This window comes from Petaurus breviceps, unplaced genomic scaffold (assembly GCF_028583685.1).
Source record: "Petaurus breviceps papuanus isolate PSGF00001 unplaced genomic scaffold, PetGlider_PUasm1.0 115, whole genome shotgun sequence".
In the NCBI taxonomy this organism is placed as follows: domain Eukaryota; kingdom Metazoa; phylum Chordata; class Mammalia; order Diprotodontia; family Petauridae; genus Petaurus; species Petaurus breviceps.
In genome coordinates, this window is record NW_027185612.1 from 2,718,849 (window position 1) to 2,739,610 (window position 20,762).

The 20,762-nt window shown below is 41.5% G+C and overlaps 1 protein-coding gene across 1 annotated transcript in view; it reads right to left on the reverse strand.

The window, feature by feature from the left end:
* CRYGN (crystallin gamma N) overlaps positions 1–20,074 on the reverse strand; it is a 28,316-nt gene extending 8,242 nt beyond the window's left edge. The window contains exons 1-3 of the mRNA XM_069084929.1: positions 19,983–20,074; positions 3,755–4,003; positions 1,368–1,513 (exon numbers count right to left, since the gene is read on the reverse strand). Coding sequence (XP_068941030.1) covers positions 1,368–1,513; positions 3,755–3,919 — 311 coding nt within the window. The 5' untranslated portion in view covers positions 3,920–4,003; positions 19,983–20,074. The remainder of the gene's footprint in view (positions 1–1,367; positions 1,514–3,754; positions 4,004–19,982) is intronic.
* Positions 20,075–20,762: the final 688 nt, after the last annotated feature.

Genomic DNA, 20,762 nt, shown 5'->3' on the forward strand with positions numbered 1-20,762 from the left:
TATCTATCTATCTATCTATCTATCTATCTATCTATCTATCTATCTATTTATCTATCTTTCCATCTACCTAATCCATGATCAAGATTAGCTATGTTGCCCCCAGGAAGTAATTCCTCCCTCAGCACACTCAACAGCATCCAGCCCTTCCTTCCCCCACGCCCATACACAATGTTTTATCTTTTTGTGACTCCCTCTGAGTATGGAGTGGGGCTCCCTTGCCATTAACTTTTCCTGGACAGGATGCTTAAGGAAAGCTGCCATCTTGCTTAGCCATGGCACGGGGACTTCTGGTCACACATTGCCCTGGCATATTCTAACCTGGTCAGCCGGGACAATGAGGAATTGAGAGCTTCTGGAATGTGAGATACCTTCCTCAGTGCTCCGCCCCCACAACCTGATGTACACAATATCCAATACATTGTCTTCCCTCTAAGAGAAGGGTTCTTAACATTATTTGTTTAATGAAACCCTTGGGCAGTCTGGTAAAGACTTCTCAAAATAACATTTGTTGCCTACATTCATAATTGAAGGTAATGCTAAATTTCCATGAGAGGTTAATGAAAATTACAAGGTGATTCTCCCCCCCCCCACAATCCAAGTTCATGGCACCCTGAAATCCATCCATGAACTCCTTGCGGTCCATGGACCCCAACTTAAGAACTCCTGCTCTAAGAGATAATACTCTTTGTGTCTAAGTGTGTGAGTTATTCCATCCAGAAACAGAAGCATCACTTTAAATTTCAGGCCCCAAAAGAAAGCTTTGCAAAGAATCCCCTGCCTTCTCTAGTCATCCATGAGGTAAAGGGTGAAGCAGGAAAGTACTCTAGTGTCTCCCTATCTTCCCTTTCAGTGAGTAACCTCCTGCTCTGTGCTGGCATCTGACCCCATCCTTCCTGCCAAGGTGCTCAATGCCCTTATGCTGCCCTCCCCAGCCCAAAATTCTTCTCCAGAACTGCCCTCATTATATTCTGTCCTGTGCTTGAGACTATCTTTCCCCCCCAGGATCAAGACTAGCTGTCCCTTTGGAAAAGACAATTCCCAGGAAGGTATGGATGACTGATATTAGCTTAACATGCTTTTCTCTCAAGAGGATATGCATTTTAACAGGATATGTCTCAAATAAAGGAAATACTTTCTAATAGTGGAATTTTAAGCACTGTACCAGGAAGGCTGGCAGGGCAGTCCATGATCCGGACAAGGGAAAATAATGCCTAGGAGTATTCTTCAAGTCCTATGGGTAGGACAACCTCTTTACTCAGCTTGGGAACCCTTGCTGCAAAGATCCTCATGTACCCTCAAACACAGTAGTAGCTGCTAAAGCAATAACCAGACCTTGAACCCCTCTTTCAGTCTCTTAGTTTACTCACGCTCCGTCCCCGTACACCTTGACAGCATTGACGCAGTTCTTGGCCCAGCCTTGGCTCTGAAGGAAGGGGCAGTCCTCTGTAAACTCCAGGCACTGACCTGTGAAGTTGCAACCCTCAAAGATTTCTAGGCGGTAGTGTTCCCCATGCTCCAAGGTCAGAAGGATTTGTGGAAGAAAAGAAGATAAGAAAGAAATAGCTGAGTTATTGGGCTTGGGCTTGGTTTTGTGCCTCCCTCCCCAGCCAGGAACCTTAGCAGTAAGTGAGTGGAGTGTTAGAGTTGTAAGAAACCTTAAAGGTGATCTAGTTTAACCCCTTCATTTGATAGATGGGGAAAATAAGGCCCAAAGATGGCAGATGACCTGCCCAGGGTCTCACATTGACCTCATCAGTGACAGAGCTGGGAGTAGAATACTCACCTGTCTTTCAATCTAAGGCTCTTTCCACCACATACTGCTACCAAGAAACGAGACTTCAGGAGAGAGAAATGTGCTTTAAAAAGTCAAAGGTGGTGATATTATTAACTTGTTCTGGTCTTTTGGCTTTTTCGGTGTTTTCATATTATTTCAATTTCATATGGTATCTCCTTTGTTCCTCATAGTCCCCACTGGTGGCCCCAGACAACTATTCATGGTCTCACAAACAGAGAAACTGAAGGCGAGAGAGGCTCAGTGGCTTCCCCAAGACAGTACACCACCTCAGTTTGCCTCAGCTTCTGCATCTGTAAAATGGGCTAATAAGAGCATCTACTTCCCAGGGCTGTTGTGAGGACCAGAGGAGACAGTAAGTATAAGGGGCTTACCTAGCACAGTGCCTGGTACCCAGGGCTATACAAAGGTTAGCTCTCATCAGCACCAGAATCCTCATAATTTTTATTTTATTTTATTTATTTGCTTTTTGGAGGGGGAAAGGCAGGGCAATTGGGGTTAAGTGACTTGCCCAAGGTCATGAGGCTAGTAAGTGTTAAGTGTCTGAGGCCACATTTGAACTCAGGTCCTCAACTCCAGGGCCATTGCCCTATTCATTACGCCACCTAGCTGCCCCAATACTCATTGTTATTACACAGCAAATGAGTACCAGAAACAGGACTAGAACCTAGGTCTCTCAACTCTTAATCAAGTCCTCTGTCTGTTATATTATGTGGTACTCATACACACACACAGTCACACATACACACACACAGAGTCACACACACTCACAGTTACAGACATACAGACTCACACACACTCATACACACACGCACACACTCACACATCCCAGTCATATAGCTTGGAGTAAGAGACTCCGATTCTTACTATTTATGTAGCTAAATGACAGTCTCTCTGGGACTTAGTTTCCTCACTAGCAAAATGTACAAGCTTAACATATAATCTTTTTTGTGTTCCAGTCTGAATATAAAGATGTTCTCTTTTTTTAGTCCATCATCATCATCACCACCACCATCATTATTATCATCATAACACTGACCTCACCAGGTTTTTGTGAGGAAAGTATTTTGCAAAGATCAGGATGAAGTAAAATGTGAATTATCACTGTTGTTGCAACCAACACATGTCCTTTCCCACTTTCCTAAGGAGGCCACATGCCACCCAATATTCTGGGTCCAGGGTTGTTTAAATTTGAAAAAGGAATAGAAAGCTTTTATCTAAACCTGAAGCCAAAATAGACAATAAAGAAACATCTTTTTTTTTTTTTTAAACCACTGCTGGGATTTTTATCACCATTCCCTTGGAGCAGGAAATGCATATCCTTGTAAGATAATGTGCATGTCCAGAAGAAAAAGAGAAAACATCGTTCCAATATCCTGGCCCTAAGGGTTCTTCAGTGTTAGTTATAGTAAATTCCTTTGGGAAGCTCTGGTCTTAGGCTGCACATGAATCCTTGATGCAAGTTGGCCCCATGGATATTTTTTGTGAAAATAGCATTCACAAAATACCTAGTATATTTTTCATACAAATAGCATTATGCTGACTTCGGTGCCAACAATTTTAATTCCTTTCTCCAACAGCCATGGCCTTGCTGAGATGCTGGGAAATCATTTTTAACCATTCGAGTTGCCAAAGTGCAGCTGACTCTGAGGCAGCTTCAGGTCAAAATAGGATCCAACATACAGAGGTACTTCTAGGGCCCTGACCCCCATATATTTGCCAGGGTCTTCAGGCAATGTGAGTTCAGGGATACTCAGCTGGGAAAATCCTCTCACTCCTGCTCCAAGGACACAAAACTCATAGCTGGACAGCAAGTGATATGGCAGTTCATTTAAGTGAGAAGACCCTAGAAAGACCAGTCATCATCTTCCACCATAGGATGGGGAAGTCATAGTAGGCATACTGCTACTAAGACTTTTTGGCTTAGGAAGCCATACTCCCAAAACTGGGACAGGCACTCACCATTCCCACTGGCCTACAGGAGCCCATGTGGTCGTTGTGGCCGTTCCAGCGATAGAAGTCAGGGTACTCGCCACGTTCCAGGATGAACTGCTGTCCACGGAAGTCTGGGTGGTCAAAGCAAATCCAGGCACCACTCTCCACTCGGATGGAGTTGACCCTGTTCATGAAGCCTCGGTCCTGGAAGTTGTCACAGTCCCCACAGACCTCCAGCTTCCGACCTGTGAAGTACTTGCCTTCATAGAAAATTATCTAAGAATTTAACGAGAAATGGGCCAGATTAGGCAATGGAAGCAAAGAATTTTCTCCCCAGTAGATCAGTGATTAAAGACTATGAACAAAAAGCTTTTTTTAAATGAAATATAAAAAACCAAGGTGTATACAAATGATTGATACAAATCATTATTAATAATAAAAGCACAAATTAAAACAACCTTAAGGTTTTACCTTACAGCGAGAGAACTGGGAGAAAATGACAAAAGATAGAAAGAGTCAATAGTGAAGCAGTTTCAGGAAGTTGGACAGACTAATACACTTGGTGGAGCTATGAATTACTGTAAACATTTTAAAAAACACAGAATTCTAGATTTAGAGCCAGAAGGGACCCCAGAGGTCAATTAGTCCAACTGTCTCATTTTACAGATATAGAAACTAAGGCAAGGAAAGAAGAAGTGTCTTGCACAAGATCACATAGTAAACAGCAGTTTGTATTTAAAACCAGATCCTCTGAATATGCAATCCTGGCCTTCCCTTGTATTCTGATGCCAACAATTTTAAATTATATAAGAAAAGTCACCCAACTGCTCATATTCTTGTTGACACAGACACGCTACTTCTTTGTTCTAGATATATGTCCCAATAAAGTCAAAGATAGAAGGTCCCATGCAGACCAAAATATTTATAGCAGCATTTCTTTTTTTTTTTTTTGGAGGAATGGTAGGGCAATTGGGGTTAAGTGACTTGCCCAAGGTCACAAGGCTAGTTTTTGTGTTAAGTGTCTGAGGTCGAATTTGAATTCAGGTCCTCCTGACTCCAGGGCCCGTGATCTATTCACTGCGCCACCTAGCCGCCCCCATATAGCAGCATTTCTTGTGGTACAGAAAAAAAAATAAGCAAAAATAGGCTCCTGTCAGTTAGGAATAGCTTAAGAAACTGGGCAATATTCATTTCAATAAGCATTTATGGAATGCCTCCGGTGTGCCAGGCAGCAATGCTAACAGAACTATCCCTTGCCCTCAAGGAACTTACATTCTATTGGAAGTAAACAGCAAGCTCCACCAAGCGTATTAGTCTGCCCAACATCCTGAAACTGCTCCAGTATTGACTCTTCCTATCTTTTGTCATTTTCTCCCAGTTCTCTCGGTGTAAGGTAAAACCTTAAGGTTGTTTTAATTTGTGTGTTTCTTATTAATAATGATTTGTATCAATCGTTTGTATACACCTTGGGTTTTTATATTTCATGGTGTATACAAACTACATACAAAGTAATTGAGGAAGCTACAAACTCCAGGGAGGACCATACTATCTTCTATATACCTAGAAATGATAAAAGGAAGGCGGAGAAGAGAACACATATTTATTAAATACCTACTACATGCCACGTATGGCATATGCTAGGAGCTTTACAATCATGATTTCATTTGATCCTCACAAAAGTGGGTGCTATTACCCCATTTTACAGCTGAGGAAACTGAGGCAGAGTTCAAGTGACTAGGGTCACATAGTCTTTAAGGTGCTCACATTCTAATGGAGAAGAATACATGTAAATAATTACATACATACAAGACATAAGAAAGGATAAAGGAATCCTAGAAAGAAGACACTAGTAGTGATAGGAGGGGAATGGTAGCAAAGGGACTTTTTTTTTTCTTTGTATACCTAGTAATTAGCACAGTGTCTTGTACATAGTAGGCTGAGTGTGTGTGTGTGTGTGTTGAATTGAATCTAAAATGATATGGTGCCTGCCCTCAAGGAGCTTACATTCTAATGGGTTGTGAGGAATGTGCTTTGTAAGTGGTAAAGCACTATGCAGAAATATAGGCTGTTATCATTTTGAGATTCTGCCCTGTCCTCCTCCATAGATAGATGCATAGCAATCTATCTTGAAATCATAGAATCTGTCTAATGTAAATTCACAGTTAATGGTATTTGACAGAAAGAATTTTGATAATGCATAGAGGAGCATATTTAAAATCAGTCTGATCCACTTGTCCATTACACTGAAAAATATAGCCTCAGAAAGGGATTCTTTTGTGAGATCCAAACTGTCTTTCTTTGATGGGACTATCATTTTTTTTTGGATTCTACACATTGGTGGTTTTTATTTTTATTTTTTAAAGGGGATGCAAACCCTTTCAAACCTGAACATACACCTTACACTACCAATTCATATGAAGAAAAAATTCCTGACAATTAGAATGATGCAGAAGTGGAGTGGTCTGCTTTGGAATGGTTCCCTTTAGCTTAGAAGCCTCTGAAATAAGCCTGGATAATTCAAGTTGGGGATGTTGAATGTGGGAGAAATTCCTGTTTGGCTTTGGAGTTAGACCAGAGGGTTTTTGTTTTCCTTAAAATCTTTGAATAGATGACCCCTAAGATCCTTTCTAGCTCTGATTTATTTTATGGATGTGTCCTGAGAGGCTGCCTGCACAGTGATCAATGATTTGGAAACAGAAAGGGAGGAAGGAGGAAGTTGAAAGTACAAGCATTTATTAAACGTTGACTGTATGCTGCCAAAGAGCAGAGAAGAGGAGTGACTTCCCAGCCAGGGCACACAGGCGTCCTGACTCTAGACCAACTGTTCCTTCCACTGCAGCCCTCTAAGCAAACCTGACCTGGGTCACGTTAAACAGACCCAACAGAATCCTAGAACCAAGGCTGGACCAGCCCTTTCATTGTACAGATGAGGAAAGTGAGACCCAAGGAGTGACTCATGGTCACATAGGTAGTAACTGGTGGGGAGGAGAGAGCTGCCCCCAGGTGCTCTGTCTGCTAGAAGTCTAAGAAACTGTGAGCTGGGGACTGGGGGTGGCTGTGCACATTACAGAAGGATTCTTCACTATTCAAAAGGTTTCACCACAGTATTTCCCTTAAAAAAAAAAAGAGAACTTCCCAAGAGCATTTAAAATCCGAGCCATTTACAAAAATTTCATGTGCTTACTTTTCCACACACACACACACACACACACACACACACACACACACACACACACACACACACACACACACACACACCTCTATTTACATCAAGAGCAGACTACAGAAGAACCAGCCGGTTGACTGTGACTGAGTGCTAAGCCTCATTCCCCTTTTCTGGGTTTCCACCCCGTTCCCTCCCTCCCCAGGTAGGCTAGCCTCTCTCACCCTCCCCCTTCTCCTCTTACCCTCCCCCACCCACCGCCCCCACCCAGCGCCTGCTTTCCCCAGATTGTACTCACTTTCCCCGAATACTGCGACATGTTCCTTCTTCAGCTGCCTAGAGCCCCAGATGCACCCCTAGAGTCCTCTGTGACGTGCGACGTGTGGGGAGTTGGACGCCCCAATATATAGAGGGGCGGGGAGGCACCGTCTTAGGGCCAGGGGCCTCAGGACAATGACCCAGCCCTCAGGGCTTTAGAGCTAGTGCTTCGTCGGCAGCCTGCCCCTGCCAGGGCCCTGCTGATGCCAGGGTTTGATTGAGCGCCGATAGTGGGACAAAAGATTTGCTTGGCCTGGGCCGAGACCTATTAGTGACGATGAGTGCTTTCCTGCCATCTGGGCACGTCTTTTGCATGGGAGGGCCCAGGGCTGCCCCATTGACCTTGCTTTCACGAGTGCCCAGAAAAACCATTGAACTAGGAGTCAGGAGATCTACCATAGGAATAGCTGTGTGACCTTTCCAGGTCCTCCCCCCTCCACATCCCACCCATCATTTCTAAAATGAGGACAGAGGATGAAATGATCTCTAAGGCCCTTCCCTACCAACTCTAAAAGTCTATTCTGAGAGCCTGCATCCAGGCTGATGGGAAGAAAGGAGGCTGCTTTCAGCATTACCCTTAAAGGAAAGGGGCTCTTGCCAGCGGAAGTCACATTGTGTGTCCACATTGTGGATTCTCCTTGGGCACTTAGGATCACAGATCTAAAGCTGGAAGGGCCCTCAGAGATCATTAATTCCTCCATTTTACAGACTAGGAACCTGAGGTTAAAAGACTTTAAGTGATTAAGAGAGGGAGCATTTAGACCTTGGCCCTCTGAGTCCAAATCCAGGCTCCTCCCACTGTGCCACACTTCAGTTCCCATCTTTTTACTCCCTTTGACATCAGGTCTTGTCCTCCTATTTGATTGTAAATGCCTTGAGAGCAAAGTTTACATCCTAGATCATTCTTCCTCTATCATAATAGGTGTTAAACAAAGATTGGTTAAATGACAAAAAGAATGAATGTTTGGTTTCTCCTCTCTCAATCACATGGGTATCTAGCTGTCATTGATTATAAACTAATGAAAATGAGGACCAGGTCTTAGCTATCTTTGTATCCCTCCCAGTGTTTTGCCCATAGTATACTTGAATGCCTCAGTTTATGTGTGGTCTCATCTGTTCATGTGTCTATTTACTTCATAGCCTTTCTGTGCCTTCTCATTCTGTCCATGTTCTCCCATAGTCCTTCACAGAGGTTCTACCCAACATGCTAGAACTCTCCCTCAAGGGGCGGTTAAGTGGCACAGTGAGTAAAGTGTTAGCTCCGGAGTTGGGAGGACCTGAGTTCGGTTCCGGCCTCAGACACTTAACACACACACACAAAAACTAGCTGTGTAACCTTGGGCAAGTTACTTAACCCCAACTGCCTTCCAAAAAAAGGCAAAAAAAAAAAAAAAAAGAAGAAATCTCCCTCAAGTTTTCTTCTTTTTCATATTGCATGGTACTAGTCCAATGTGCCAGCCATCCTGATATCCCTCATTCTCACTGTATCACCATCCCATCTCCTTTCACAATCAGAAGGTTATCCCTTGCACCCTACCTATTCTTGAACATCTGTCATCATTAGAAATATATTGAAGTCACGCTTACCCTTTGCTTGGCCTTTGTGCTATTCGTAACTTGGAGTCTTTGAAGATTGTAGCATTCCAAGAAAGCATCACCAGGAAAATTGTTGCATTTAACAGATGTCTTTCTTGTTTTATTTTGTGCTAGGGAGCAGCTTGGAAGCATTAAAACCCCTGTACAATTTCCTACATTCAGTCCAGCTTGCTTTCTTTCTCCTGCTCAGTTCCAGTTCATTTCCCATGAGCAGTGCCAGTCCCAGGTATCTGAACTGATGGACTAACTCAGTGACCTGACCTTCTAATGGCATAGCATCCTGTTGGCAGATCACATTGCACTGATTGGATCAAGCCCTTGAGCATTTCAGAGCCTCCTTAATGAGATCCATGATTCCTCAAAAGAGGAAAATCCAGACGGAAAAACTAAGTGAGTGGAAAACTGCCTGTACATAGTAGGCTATCATTAAGTGGCTATTGAATGAATGACCCCTGGCTAAAATTAACATCAAGACTGCCTTAAGGGGAAAAGAGAACCCCAGAGAAGACAGGCAGTGGAATGTGGAAGAGGGGAGGTGCATTTGCCTTTATGAGGGGTTCTTGCCCTTCCTTAAGAAAGTAGCAAAGGAGAGATTCCACAAAGACTTAGAGAAAGAGGGAGGACGTGGCATACCTCCCAGTCATCAGAAATGTAAACTGAAGGCTAGGTTAGAGACAACTGGGTGGAATGGCAATGGAAGGTTTCTGTTTTCTAGGGACCACTATAAAGCTCACTCACCCCTTTCTGCAAGTGAAGACAACAGTCAGAGCTCTCTGGTAGCAAGTTAGGGTGGTGAGGGGTGATGTGGAACAGCATCCACTGAACCAACATTGCAACCTTGTCAAGTATACTTTCCAAGCTGTTGAATACATTTCTTTTGTTAAATATTATATAGTTTGTTTCCCTCTCTCCCCTCCTTGCCCTCCCCTCTCTACCCCTCAGGGGGTAATGGAGTTGTTCAGGACTTGACTGACCAGACCACCTACTGCTGATGCCCCAGTACCACTTACTAGATCACCAGGAGTTAACAGAGGACAACTGGCCCACTTCCTATTCCTTTATCTCATATATATGGTTAAGATGGTAATATGAAGGTTATAGAGGGATCCAAATATCCTACACACAATCTAACAAAAGAAAAACAAAAAATAACAAAAGTAAACTTTTTTACTCAGTTGAGAACTGAAGAAAATGATGTCCAGAATTCAGTGAAAACTGGGAGACAATTCACAGCAGGGAAGCCCTACAAGTCATGGTAAATGAACCTAAAACCTGCAAATACTGAAAGGGAGGCCATGACAAGGAAAAGATGAGTAAGTTAAAGAAAACTCCAATTACAAAGAAGATGATGGAGTGCTTGGGATCTATGTTTGTAAAATCTATTTGTAAACTCAATTTGTAATACCAATTTGTAACATCAGTAATGATGGGGTGCTTGGGGTCTATATTTGTAACAGTCTGTAAAACTTTGTAACATCAGTCTGTAAAACAAGTTTGTAAAATCACACTACCTTCCCCCCAGTGTCCCTTCTCCTACCCCCCTCCCCCCAGCTTCAAAGCATTAATTGTGCCCATCAGCAACTCATGAATTGTTTATCTCAGCCTTGGAACACTAACAAGCTATACCTATCAATCCTTCACCAAAGTATCTATAAACGTTCCAGCTTAGGCAACTATTATCTCCCCTTTGTATAGTGTTCCGTTGCCCCCATGAATCCTTTGGTACCCTATCTCTAGATTGACTCCTTGGCTGCCTCAATGAATCCTCAGGACCCTATCTCTGGGTTAACTCCTTTACCTATTATCCCGAGTCTCTGGTTAGCCTTGGTTCCCAGACACCAATCGTTCCTAGGCATTAATCTTGTCAAACATGACACTGATGGGTAGCAGACTGGGCACTTCTCCATCAGCCCTTGACCGCTCACTGATAGTGACATTTCAAGCCTAAAACCACACCTCTAGGTAGCCCCCCTTGGGCTTTTTCCCAGTGAATCATGGGCAATACTCCTGAGCAGTTACATTACACTGGCCCCACCTTAACTCCTCCCTAATCCCACCCTTAATCACCTAGTTAGCATAATTGGCACAGATTCTACTAGGAATGATTCTATATAAATACAATTCTACCCCTTTAAGGTTGAAGGTCCCCTAAGGATCCTTGCCCGCTGTAAATTGTATATTAAATTTTTACAACCTTGATTCCAAGTCTGCTTAGGCCTACTGAATTCTTTCGGGACTGAATCAAAGGTTCTGGTCTTAGATAAGATCAGAGTTCCTGCTGAACCTATTGGGAGCCATCCCTCATCAAAGAGATATTATAGATTAAAAGAAACCCAAGAAGTGGTCCTTGATCAAAAGAGTGACTCCACACAACATCAGCAAATCCACAAGGAAAAAAAAAGTGACTTGGCCACAAGGACTAACAAATAGCTAGAAAAAATGAAGCAAGAGTCAAAAGTGGTGGCACATGCCTGTAATCTCTGCTATTGGGGAGGCTGAGGCTGCTGGGTCAATTGAGTTTGGAGGTTCTGGACTATAGCCCAACTGAAGCTGATCAGGTGTCTGAGTATGATGAACCCATGGAAAAGGGGCCATCAGACTGCATAAGGAAGGGCAAACTGACCCAGGTCAGAAACTGAGTAAGTCAAAGCTTCCAGAAAAATCAAGCCTTTAAGTGGCTGCTGCATTTCCAACCTTGGCAAGATAGGGAGATGAAGGAAAGAAAGAAAAAGAAAGAGAGAGAAAGGGGGGGGAGGAAAGGAGGAAGGAAGGAAAGATGGAAGTAGGAAAGAAGGAAAGGAAGGAAGAAAAAGGAAGAAAGAAACAAAAAAGAAAGGAAGAAAAAGATTTTAAAAATCTAATTAGAATTGAAATAAGGTCTCTAGATCAAGAAATAATTGAATGGAAAATAAATTACTTAGAAGTAGAAAGCCTTACTGAACTAATGGAATATCTGAAAAATATTGAACAGTTAAATAGCTAAACAGTTTCAGCAAAAGTACTACAATAACATATTTAAAAGATTATACATCATGATCAAGGTTAGATTTATAGGAGGAATTCAGATTGTTCTGAATTCAGGAAATCTATAAATATAAAAGACCACATTAATAACTAAAGCAATAAAAATCCATTTTTTTAAGATGCAGAAAATGGTTTTTTTTTTTTTTGGCCTTTTTGGAGGGCAATTGGGGCTAAGTAACTTGCCCAAGGTTACACAGCTAGTTTTTTTGTGTTAAGTGCCTGAGGTTGCTCTGGGCCAGTGCTTTACTCCCTATGCCACCTAGCATCTTTAAAAGATGTTTAAAAAAAAAAAAACAGCAAGCAAAAACCATTAAAAAATATGGGAATAAATGGACCCTTCCTTAATGTGATAAATAGTATCTACCTATATCTAAAATCAAGAGTTAGCCTTGTATGTAATGGAACTAGAGGCCTTTCCTATAAGATCCAGAGAAAGCAAAGATGGTCAAACTACTATTATTTGAGATAGTTTTAGAAATACTGTCTCTCCACCCTGTTCCATAGCAATGACAAAGAAAAGAAATGATGGAATAAGCATAGGCAAAGAGAAAATAAAATTATTTTTACAGATGATATGATGATTTACTTAGAGAACTCTAAAATTAAGCTAAAATAGTTGAAACAATAATTAACTTCAGGAAAGTAGAAAGATATAAAATAAATTTTTCAAACATTTACTACCTGTGTGACCCTGGATGTGGTACTTAAATTCCCTAGTCCTCAGTTTCCTCATCTATAAAATGAGGGGGTTGAACCTGTTGGCCCCTGAAGTTCCTTCCAGCTTTATTTCTGATTCAAATATTACCAACCAAATATAGCAGGAGAGGTAGAAAGAAAAATTCCATTCAAAATTCCGACAGAAATCTATAAAACATCTGGGAGTCAATTTAGCAAGAACCGTACAAGAAGTATGTAAATACTTCTAAAATGCTCTGAACAAAAAACAAGATAAATCTAATTATTTGAAGAGATATTAACTGTTCAGTGTTGGGGCCATATCAGTATGACAAAAATGACAATACTACCAAAGTTAATTTACTTATATGGTGCCTGCCAATGAAACTACTAAAGACTTACTTTAAAGAACTAAAAATAATAACAAAATTCTTCTGGAGGAACCAAAGGTCAAGAATCTCAAAGTAAATACTTTTTTTTTTTTAAGTGGGAAAGGGAGCCTGCAGCACAAGGTCTCAAATTATACTACAGAGTAGCAGTCATAAAGACTGGGCTCTCACTGGCCAGACCCCTCTGCCATTTATTTGGTCTATGAATGTCTCATTTTGTTCTAATCCTGAGCCTAGCCCAATGGACCAGCCTGAGTCAGCAGGCCCTTAACACAAGGTAATCTCCAGGCCACCGAGAGATTTCTGAGGAGGAAACTATTCTTATCGTTCCTCTTTTAGAGATGAAGTTGCTTGAGTGTTATCTTTGCATCTAAGAAATGATGTCAATTTTGGTTTTGCCCTTTATGAGTAGGGATTCTGGTATAACTCCCTTAGGAGTTGCCCTCACAAAAACAGCACATTTTTCAGGTTATACAGAGCTGGATTTTCTCTGCCTAGTGGGGACAAGACCAGGCAAAACAGGAAGATTCGAAACAGAAGCTAATGTGTTTTAGGGGTTTGTTTTTTGTTTTGTTTTATTTTACTTTTAGTGAACAAGAAAAATGACCGGCCAAGGACCTAGTGCTTGGCATGAATAGTATTTCCCTTTGGATTCAGAATCAAAGTTCTCCTTATTTAAATGAAAGGCAGGGTTAGGTTTCTTTAAAGTATTTTTAAAACCCCCTTTCTTTCTCCTCCTCCCCAATCCAAAGTTCCCTTCTTCCTGACCCAGGGTTGGCCTTAGTAACAGGCAGTTGCTTTGGTAGAGTGATTCCAGGAGCTTCCAGGCCCTCCCCCCTCCTCCTTTGGCTACACAGGCAGTTTAGGTACCCGAAATTCTCTAAGAATTCTTGTTTCTTTTGGGTCCCAAAGGCGTTCCTTTAATAATCCTCTGTTTGAATGCAAATGATCCCTGAAAGAAATAGTTATTGATTAATACTTGGCTGGGGTGGGGGTGGGGGTCGTTTGAGGACTTAAGACAGTTGGCTTGAGAGCAAGGGGTGGTTGCCCCCTAGAGGAGGGAGGAGGAGGGAGAAGGAGGAAGAGAAGGAAGAGGAGGGAGGAGGAAGAGGAAGAGGGAGAAGAGAAGTAGGGGAGGAGGTTCTTTTTAGTGAGGAATATCTGGCAAACGGTGATACTTAGGACCACAAGGACTCACAGGGACCTTAGAAACTCTCCAGTTCCATTCTCTCATTTTATTTTTGAGATGAAGCAACTGAAATTAAGAGAGGGGGAAGTTACTTGTCCAGTCACCGAGGTAGTAAGTAGTTACACAGTGTTGAATCTTTTCATTCCAAACCCAGCTCCCTTCTTTACACCAAGCAGCATTGCTGGCTCTTAGTCTTCATCCTGATCAAGAAGGAATAGGCATGATTTCCCTCATTTTAGGGACAGGGCAACTGAGAAATTCAGTGGAGGGTTTCATTAAAACCTCCTTTAGGAACTGATCCTTGAAAGAAGCTATGGTTCAGAGAGGCTAATTGGTCCAAGAATAAACAGCAAAATGGTAGGTGAAAAGGGACTAGAATTCAGAATTTTAAAATTCACAACAAGGTGGGGTATGTGTGTTGGGGGTAAGGGCTTCCTGCCTTTTTTTTTTTTCCTTTTTTGCCACTTCATTTAATAAAAAATTCTTAACTTAAACACCAACTAAAATGAGCATTTCCCTATACGAAGCAGAACAGAAAGGACTGTATATGAAAATACAACTCTCCATTATGTATAGCTTACTTTTTCTTTTACGCTCATGACAAATTTAACACAGAATTTTTGAAGTTATCTTGTTTATCTGTGTTTCCTTCTGACCTCCTCTCTGTTCTCTGTGCACTAAAAAAATGCTTCAGTGATCCTCTTTTCTTTCTTTTCTTTTTCCTTTTTCTCCTTCATTCCTCTCTGGACTCAGCTCCTGACTCTCTGGACTTTTTTCTCTACCATTATCCAGGAGCCTTCTGACCCTAGAAGATCCTTCCATCTCCTGATTTTCTCACCCAGAAACAAACTTTGGTCCCCGAATCCCCTTCCTCCTATTGCTTAGTTCTTCCAGAATCTCCATTTTAAGGGAGCCATTCATATATATATATATGCCATCCCTTATTCTTCTCTGGGCTTTGCTCCTGACTCTCTGAAGCCCCTGTATGGATGCCTACTCCCTCCCCCCAAGCTCTTTATCAGCTATCTTCCTTTATTAGAAGGGGGAAGCTCCTTGAGGTCAGGGACTGTGTTTCATTTGCCTCTATTTCTATTCCCAGTGCTTATCACAATGCTTGGGATATTACTAAGTACTTAAGAAGTGCTTGGTAATTGGACTTTTTTTCAGGGGAGAGACAACCCTTTCACCACTCCTTTTGTCCCTTCTACCTCCACCATTGAAAAGAGTATTGTAATACACAGCATAGTAAAAAAACCCAAAAAACCCCCAACCCTCCAACAAATTCCCCCATTGGCCATGCCTGAAAACATATGTCTCATTCTTCACTTTATAGAGAGGTGGGTAACACACTTCATCCTTAGTCTTCTACAACACTTTACTGACATTTTCTTTTCTGAGAGGCCTATGGATCAAAATTCCTGTCTGTCTTATTCAAGAACAGAAATAAAGAAAAGAAAGATTCTAGAAAACTTCATATGCAATGGGAGCTCAGACTCTGTCTAGTTAGTCTCCAGAAGCTTAAAATTGAGGGCCACTCAAAGGGCAGTGAAGAGGCCCAGAGGAGATGGAAGCAGGCAGAACTCACTACCAATGGAGCATTGGGCAGGAGAAAGGTTCAAGAAGGGCTTATCAAAAATCAATTGACTTGGGGCGGCTAGGTGGCACAGTGAATAGAGTACTGGCCCTGGAGTCAGGAGGACCTGAGTTCAAAATGTGATCTCAGATACTTAATGCAAAACTAGCCATGTGACTTTGGGCAAGTCACTTAACCCCAATTGCCTTCCAAAAAGCAAAAAAAAAAAAAAAATCAATTGACTGGACAAGTTAGTCACACCGTGACATGGAAAGATAAATTAACAGTCCGGTATTCCATTCATATCCCTGAAATATAAAGGAACCTACAAAAATGTCCCCAATCCGGCTGGGGTTGGGTGGACTGTACGTGAAGGATTTATGGGAAGACAAAAACAACAGTCAAACAAGATGAAAAGTTGTGGGTAGATTGTGGTCTTAACCTGTGGAGAGAGTAAGTGTCCTTATGGAGAAGATCATAGATCCAGCGAAATGTAATAGTGGGAAAAACAATGTGGGTGGGGGAGTCAGAAGATCTCATTGGTAAACTAACTCTGCCACTTCATGACCTTGCAGGAGCTGTTTTACCTCAATGGGACCTAGTTTCCTCATCTGCAAATAAGTACACAAAGAAACAAATGAATGAATAACCTTGTCATCTCTGTAATTCCTGTGTCAGCTTCATTTGTTGACTATGTTCCTTTTCTCATATATCACCAATACTAATTTAATTCTTTTCAATGAACATTTATAAGCATACATTATGAGTAAGAGTAGGCATGATATTGTGTATCACTGGAGATCAGAGATACATCTATCCTATCTCAAGCAGTTTATAATGGCAGGGGGTGGGAAAGACACATACAGAAATAACCATGAAATGAGACAGTGAGATAAGTGTGAAGGAGAGATCCAGGCAAATTGCTATGAGAAACCTGAGAAGGGAAAAGTCACTGTTACCCAGTAGGGGAGGGGAAAGAGATTTAGAGTTGGAAGGGATTTTTAGTGATTTAGTCAAACCTTCTCATTCTGTATGTGAGGAAACTGAGACCCAGAAAAGTTATTATTTGTTCAAGGTCACACAGGTAATAGGTACCTAAACTGAAATTTGAACCCAGGGTTTTGGATACCAAATCCACTACACCATCCCAGCAATTAACAGCTATAAGGAACCCTCTTTGTCATACCTGCAGTGTGGATCATTAAAAGGATGGTCAATGAATATCTAGAAAAAGCAATGATCACAGAGTCAACATAGCTTCATTAAGAATATGCCATGCCAGTATAATCTTATTTCCTTTTTTTAAAAAAACAAGTTTATTAAACTGATAGACCAAAAGAATTTCCTAGATCTAATTCTCCTTGATTTTAGTCAGGTGTTTGATAAAGTATTGCATACTATTCTTGATGGCAATATGTGGACCAGATATCACAATTAGATGGATTCTAAGTTGATTGGATGGCTCAGCTGAATTAATGATAGAGCACTGGGTCTGGAGTCAGGAAAATCTGATTTCAAATCTGGCCTCTGACATTCAGTAACTGTGTGACCCTGGGAAAGTCACTTAACTCTGCCTCAGTTTCTTCACCTTTAAAGTGAGCTAGAGAAGGAAAGAGCAAACCATTCCAGTATCCTTGCCAAGAAAACCCCCAAAAAGGGTCACAAAAAGTCTGACACAGCTGAAATGACTGAACAGTTATATTGGATAGTAGCAATGGTAGCTACAATGGATGATAGGAGGTCTCCAGTGGAATGTCCCAGGGATCTGTACTTCTCCTGTATTGTTTAACATTTTTATCAGTGACTAGGATAAACACATTAATGGAATGCTTATCAAATTTGCATATGAATCAAAGACAGGAAGGATAGCTAGTATACTGTATTTCAGAGTCAGGTCTCAAAAAGATCTGGACATTGAGCTGAATGTGATCAAATGATGATAGCAGAGGGGAGGAAGGAAAGAGATTTATGGGCTAATCATCTTAGGCCTTTTTTGGCACCAGCTGGTGGAGCCTTCTACCAGCTGCTTCCCTGAATCACTGCCCAACCATCAAGGGCTGGAGACATGGCAACCAAAGCCAAGGGCCCTGTGATTTGTGGTATCCTAGGGAGAATTCTGCTTAGGGGGTGTTCAAAACATTCCACAAGGTCACAAGTTTCTCTACCCAGATTCCTCTGGTCTTTTCAAGGTTCAAGCATCTCCGAAGACCCCCACAGCTAGAAGGGGGATGAGGCAGCTTTGGAGTCATGGAAAATGTGAAAGAGAGTGATGGGGGAATACAGATGGGATTTCCTAAGCTAGCCCCTCTACAGCATTCAAACCCCACCTTAGAGCTGCACAAACTGTATAATCATGAGAATGGCACTTTAACCCACCTGTGCCTCAGTTTCCTTATCTGGAAGATGAAAGAGTTATCCTGGAAGATTTCTGAGGTCCATTCTAATCCTATGAATTTAAGCAGTTACCAGTTTGGCACACCAGGTCCCAATGTCCCCTTTCTCCATGTTAATTTTATTGGTAATCTGACAGATGTTAAAGTCTGGCCCCTAGTGGTCATCACCTATAACTACATGATTAGTCTCCTACCCTCACTGTCCCAACTTGGGCTCTCTGCCCACCAATCCTTTAGACCTAGTGAACTGAAGGAAGGCAAAAAAAAAAAAAAAGTATATGAGAAAGAAAAAGGAAAAGATTTTGTACTCTTAGAGTGTAGAATTTAAGTTTTCAAAGATATTAACCAAAGGACTCTCACCTACAATACACTGTTCTCGGTTCTTATCACTTTCCTTGGGATGGTCTTCCTTTACCTTGTTAGAGCACTTAAAAAAAATTCATTTCCAAAGAAATTTCACATTTATTGATCATTTGAGTCTCACAAAATTGCAACAATATAAAGTAAGGCAAGTATTATCTCAATGTAACAGATGGAAAAACTTAGGCATAGACTGTGTGATAGAATATGGACCATATTGAACTAGAAACCAGGAAAATCCTGGGTAATTTACTTCCCTTTTCTGGGTCTTATTAAAATTGAAGGGGTTAGGTGAAATCACCTCTTAAGTTATCCACTGACATAATCATTCTGATTCTATTTATAGAGCATTTCAAAACTATTTCAAAATGTTTTCCCACTTGTGGTCTCATCTGACTATCACAATGTCCTTGTGAGGTAGGTAGGACAGGTAAATGTTAGCCCCATTCTACAGATGAGGAAACTAATCCCCAGAGGGTTTGCGACTTTCCCAAGGTCATATAATTAGTGGTTGAGCTGGGAATAGAATCCCAGATCTCTTGACTGGCCTTTCCATCAAATTTCACCCCCTCTTGCTCTCAGAAGAATTGGTTGGGGGGGGGAGTGTATTGGAGGGCAGCCTCATAAAGGCCTGTATCTACTATCATGACTCCCATCTAAGCAACCTGAGGTTTTTTAGCCCAAACTCAAAACTCTGAACATTTCTTCCTGGAAGTTGTACCCTGAACTCTTTGTTCTACGACCAGAGATGTGCTGGTAAATGTTTAACAACTGGCTCTCTGAAAAATATGATACATTCATAAGTTTAATCTATGTTAATAATATTTCTACATTACTTTCTTAAGTCTAGACAATCAACTAAACAATAAATAAAGCCCTGATTTGTAACACTTGCTGTTTTGAGGCAGAATTGCTAACAGTGAAAATTTTTTCCCCAATTTAAAAAGATTTTTATTTAAAGTTTTGAGTTCTAGATTCTATCCCTCCCTTCTTCCCCTCCCCTTCTCTCACCCTGTGACAGTAAGCAATCTGATACAGATTATACTTGTGCAATTGTGTAAAACATTTCTGTATTAGTCATTGTGTACAAGAAGACTTGAATAAAAGAAAAAGAAAGAGAAAGAAAGAAGGAAGAGAAAATAGCATGCTTAATGTTTTTGTGTTTTCCCAGCCACCAGTGGGGTGAAATGAGGCTGTGTGCTTGTTCCTATGCTTTTTAGCATGATATTTTCAGTCATGTTGTCAAATGCCTTCAATGAGGATGAACACGACATCAAGGTCAGCTAACTCACTGATGGTAAATTCTTTAACTTGAAAAGGCTACACGTCAACACTACAGTGGAGGGAGTATTGGTGCATGACTTTCTGTTTGCAGATGATTGTGCACTCAATGCAGTCTCTGAAGCTGAGATGCAACAAAGTATGGATAGATTCTCTGCTGTTTGTGCTAATTTTGGCCTAACAGTTAACACCAAGAAAACACAGGTCCTCCATCAGCCACAACCACACCATCCATAAGTGGAACCACCAGTTACAGCAAATGCGGTTTTGAATGCTGTGGATAAGTTCACTTACCTTGGTAGTGTACTTTCCTGGGATATACACATTGATAATGATGTTGACACACACATTGCCAGAGTCAGCTCAGTATTTGGGAGGTTCTGAAGGAAAGTATGGGAGAGAAAAGGTATTAGACTGACTACCAAACTGAAGGTCTACAGAGCCATTGTGCTGACCTTGTTGTATGCCTGCAAAACCTGGACAGTATAACAGCACCATGCCAGGAAACTGAATCGCTTCCATCTGAATTGTCTTAGGAAGATTTTGAAGATCACTTGGCAGGATAAGGTACCAGACATTGAGGTCCTTATTTGCACTAAGCTGCCAAGCATTGAAACTCTGCTTCAGAGAGTGCAACTCAGACGGGCTGGCCATGTTGTTCAAATGCAAAACGTACACTTAGCAAAAAGACTATTTTATGGAGAACTCACACAGGGAAAGCATTCACACGGTGGTGAGAAGAAGCACTATAAGGATACTTTCAAGGTCTCTCTCAAGAACTTTGGAATTGATTGTGTGACATGGGAGACACTGGCACAGGACTGCTTAGCATGGTGTGCCCACATCAGAGAAGGTACTGTGTTCTATGATCAAAGCAGGACTGAAACAACTCAAAGGAGATGCAAGATGTGCAGATTTAGAGAATCTGCCTCCAATGTTCACACGGATGATTTGTGCCTGACTTGTGGCAGAGCATCCCAAGCTCATATGATCTGAACAGCCAGCTGGATACACTGAAACTTGGCTCTAGCACAGTGATGTCATTTTGGTCCTCTTCAAGCATGAAGGACAACA